The following is a 3,739-nucleotide window of genomic DNA, read 5'->3' as shown; positions in this document are numbered from 1 at the left end:
AGTATTTTGGGCCTTTTTGGCCTTTGATCAATGTTGGGGGGCCATTTTTGACCCTTGGATGAGTGTGGTTGAGATTTTCTTCATGTTTGAGCATACTTAAACAAAAAAAACCCTAGTTTTCAACTTGGAGAGGATGAGAGGCACAAAAAATTCTTAGAGAGAAGTTTGGAGTTGGAGATTCTTGAAAAATGCTTGGGAGAGATTCTTGAAGATTTGAAGACTTGAAGTTCATATCCACAAGAGTTTTCTCTTCCTTCTCCCTTTTCTTTGTACTTTTTTAGTTTTTGTTCTTGAATTTGTGATTTTGGTTATGGAATCCTCTATGTTGAGCTAGATTTCATATTTTAGGGCTTGATGTAGCTTTATTTGAACCATATTTTCATTATCTTGTCAATTATTAGTTAAATTCCATTTTAATTTATTTATGTTTCTCTATGCTAATGTTTCTAATTTAAGTGGCCAATGACTTAGATAATTTTAGATTTTGATTTCGATGCTCGGGAGAGATTGATTTCATAGTCCGGAATTGGGTTACACAGTCTAGGTTGTTGTGAGTCCGAGAGGAGATCAACACTTAGATAATCACATTGAGAGTCTAGGATATTGTGAGACCGGGAGGTGATCAAAATCTTGATTATCAACTAGGATTTTGATTGTTGTGAGGCCAGGAGGCGATTGACATTTGAGTTCTAATTTAAGGGCTGAACTTAATGTGTATGAGTAAACAAGTTAGATAGGAATATTGATTCGGGTATTCATGCATATGACTTCATTTGACGCTCGGGTAGGTAGCGAGGTTAGATTAGGTCTCTTGATTAATGAATTGAGTAGAATTGGTTAGCATTGGCTTGATAGAATGAACATAGGAATGATAAGGTGAAGTCAAGTCCCTAATACATATGTGCATAGAAGTTTCCATATCTTATTTTATTATTGTATTTATATTTGTTCTAGTTCTATTTTTATTTCATTAAGTTCGGTTTGCCTAGATAAAGTTGAGTTACAATAATCACGATTCTCAACGGCAATTTAACAACCAATTCCTGTGGAGACGATACTCACTCACGCTATACTATCAAAACTTGACACCGTACGCTTACGGGTGAACAATAATAAACAAAAAAAACAAAATAAATAAAAAATAAAAATAAAAAATAGAGGAGCCTATACAACCATTAACAAAAGTCTAGGCATAAAATAAGAATCTTTTGTCTTCAGTATAAAAAGTTACAAAGCAGCAAAATCTTAACCATTAAAGACTAGTAACAATGTAATAAAATCCCACAAGATATTTACTCTCTACTCAATTGATAATGTCTTTAAAGAAGGTACAAGCCAATTTATGGCATCTCTTAAGTCAGGGTTTCCCAATGATGGCGTACCTGTCCTCACCTTCATATGCTTCACAGTGAGCAGTGGAGAACGAACGTGCTTTCTAAATGTGTATGGAAAAATGAGAGCCTCACAAAAACAAAAAATAAGAGGAGACGAAATAAGGGAAAAGAATACGAAAGTAAAGCTTGAAATAACCATAAATGAGGGAAAAAAAAAGGCTGATATATTTACCTCTTCTGAGCAAACATCCAGGCTCATATTATTGGGGCAATTAAGGTTTGAAAAAAATTCAATCAAATTCATATACCATTCCGTATCATAAGCTACAGGATTGAGACATTTGATTTTAGCTTCCAATAGGTTCTTCCCCAGGGTCATTGTAGAGTTAGAGCTCAAATAACCCTCATAGCTAAAGTAAACAAGATTAGGACAATCGATCGTAGGCTCCGCAGCAAAGAAGAGTCCGTTTCCCTCGAAAGTTAAGTATTTCAGGCGCTGACTACAGATTCTTACACGTTCCAATTTAACACAGTGGCGTAAAGTCAAGCACTCAAGAAGGGGCAGTCTAAGGATTTGTTCTTCCAACCACTGATCATCAAAACTTAAGCAACTAAAGCAGAGACTCCTAAGTGTTGCACACAATGAGAGATTTAAATTATCCAAACCGACATAAGGTCCACTACATTTGAAAGATTCAAGATTCACAGCTCCAACTTCAACCTGAAACATTTTGCTGCTTGTGAATTCGGTATGAGCAATTTCCAAGAACTTGATGCTCGAGCTTGAGACTTTAGGATTCGACAAGCCGTGACACAATTTCACAACCAATCTCTCAAGGGAACAGCATCGCGACACAAGATCACAAAGGACTTGATCACTCAACTTCACTTTCTCCAATGACAAAGACGTCAAAGATGGAAGACTTGCGGAATCAACATCCTCCACCTCAACATCAGCCAACCTTAGAAAGGTTAATGACTCGATACGAAGAATACTCGGCGGCAAACAGAAACTTGTTTTAGACCTGGAACTAACACAAAGATCTAACTCCTTGACTTTACTCTTAGAAACCAAACTTAGCCAACTATTAATGCTGCTCCATCTCCACGTCTTAGCAGTAGCAAGCCTAAATTTACTGATGGCATTATCTCCATCAACAGCGAGCATATCGGCTTTTCGGAGTTTCAAGCAATTTCCGACAACTTTTGAGAATCTTTTCGCATTAAAATCTCCAACAATAGCGGAATCGTCAAAGTTTAATGCAGGTAAAGAGTACCACATTCGTCGCCAACGCTTCGAAAGAAGGCTCATCCAAACGGCATCAATGGTGGGAAGGAAAGAAAGAATCTTATGGATTATATAATCAGGTAATTCCGAAAACCGATCCGCTTCCATGGCGTTCAGTTCACAATCTTTCTTTGTTCCATTGTTCAATTTTACTTGCTTCCTAGCCATTCCGAAACAAGAATTTAGGGCTTAATTCGCGTGACAATCTCTTTTCTAAAAAAAAAATAATAAATGAATAAAACAAAGATTAAAAAATAAATAAATAGCCATCAGTGAGTCGCGATTAATAATTCAAACGTTTCTGATTACATAATAAAAAATAATTAATAACAAGAAAATGTTATAGGATTAATTCGTAACCTAGAAAATTGGGGGTTTTCAAGTGAATATTCCAATACAAATCTTAAGAGATCGAGAGTTCTTACGATTAGAGAAAGAGACGTTGTGAAGACTGAAGAGAAACGTGGACGTGGTTGTAGCTTTGCAAGTCCTTCGCCGCTTCGCGGCTCTGCGGTTATTCTCTGGGTCTCGGATGGCTTTAGTTCCTTTCATATAGTCGAGGGTTAATCTCACAAATGACAAATGGTCATGAGGTTTAGTTTAATTTCACTTTAATCCCTAACTCTTCAAACTTCACATAATTAGTCTCTAAGATTTTATTTTATTTGAATTTCGGTCTTTCTATTAGTTTGTTATTAAGTATTTGATAAAATCTTAAGAATTATAGACTAAAACTTAAAACATATAAAATTTAGAAATTAAAATAATACAAAAAAACAGAAGTTAATTTTCATAGATAGACTCAAAATTTTAACTGTTTTTAATTTTATACTTTAATTTACACATATTTTATCAATTTTTAACGCCTAGTTGATAAAAGGGTCAAAACTGAAACAAAATAAAACCTCATAGACCATTTGTGCGATGTTTAAAAAGTCATGGATTAAAATGAGATTAAATGTAAATCTCAAAGACGTGGAAATAATCCTATAGTCTAAGGAAAAAAAATAATTAAAATAAAATAAAATATTGCTCATTTAGTCCTTAAACTAATAAGTTGATGACAATTTAGTCATTTGTTCTTCCTTTTATTAAAAATGTCTATTAACTCTTAAAA

At 34.5% G+C, this 3,739-nt stretch overlaps 1 protein-coding gene across 3 annotated transcripts; it reads right to left on the bottom strand.

The window, feature by feature from the left end:
- Nucleotides 1-1,195: 1,195 nt before the first annotated feature.
- LOC21393129 (F-box/FBD/LRR-repeat protein At5g53840) lies at nucleotides 1,196-3,182 on the bottom strand. 3 transcript variants are annotated; one of them, XM_024174658.1, is made up of 3 exons: nucleotides 3,048-3,182; nucleotides 1,567-2,835; nucleotides 1,196-1,461 (listed from the first exon to the last, which is right to left on the bottom strand). In XM_024174658.1, exons 2-3 carry the CDS (start codon nucleotides 2,788-2,790, stop codon nucleotides 1,300-1,302), a joined length of 1,386 nt encoding a protein of 461 aa, XP_024030426.1. In that variant the 5' UTR covers nucleotides 2,791-2,835; nucleotides 3,048-3,182; the 3' UTR covers nucleotides 1,196-1,299. The 3 variants fall into 3 exon arrangements, with proteins under 3 accessions (XP_024030426.1, XP_010110207.2, XP_024030427.1); XM_010111905.2 differs by having other exon boundaries at nucleotides 1,567-2,782; XM_024174659.1 differs by having other exon boundaries at nucleotides 1,567-2,778; nucleotides 3,048-3,155.
- Between the last annotated feature and the right edge of the window lie 557 nt (nucleotides 3,183-3,739).

This window comes from Morus notabilis, unplaced genomic scaffold (genome assembly GCF_000414095.1).
Source record: "Morus notabilis unplaced genomic scaffold, ASM41409v2 Scaffold832, whole genome shotgun sequence".
NCBI lineage: Eukaryota > Viridiplantae > Streptophyta > Magnoliopsida > Rosales > Moraceae > Morus > Morus notabilis.
This window is presented reverse-complemented; position numbering and strand designations above follow the sequence as displayed.

Excerpts from the sequence above, each read along its gene's own strand:
- LOC21393129 (XM_024174658.1), bottom strand. The coding sequence starts at position 2,790 with ATGGCTAGGAAGCAAGTAAAATTGAACAATGGAACAAAGAAAGATTGT. Across the intron at positions 1,462-1,566 it reads TGGATGTTTGCTCAGAAGAG|GCTCTCATTTTTCCATACAC; the intron begins GTAAATATATCA and ends TGTTTTTGTGAG.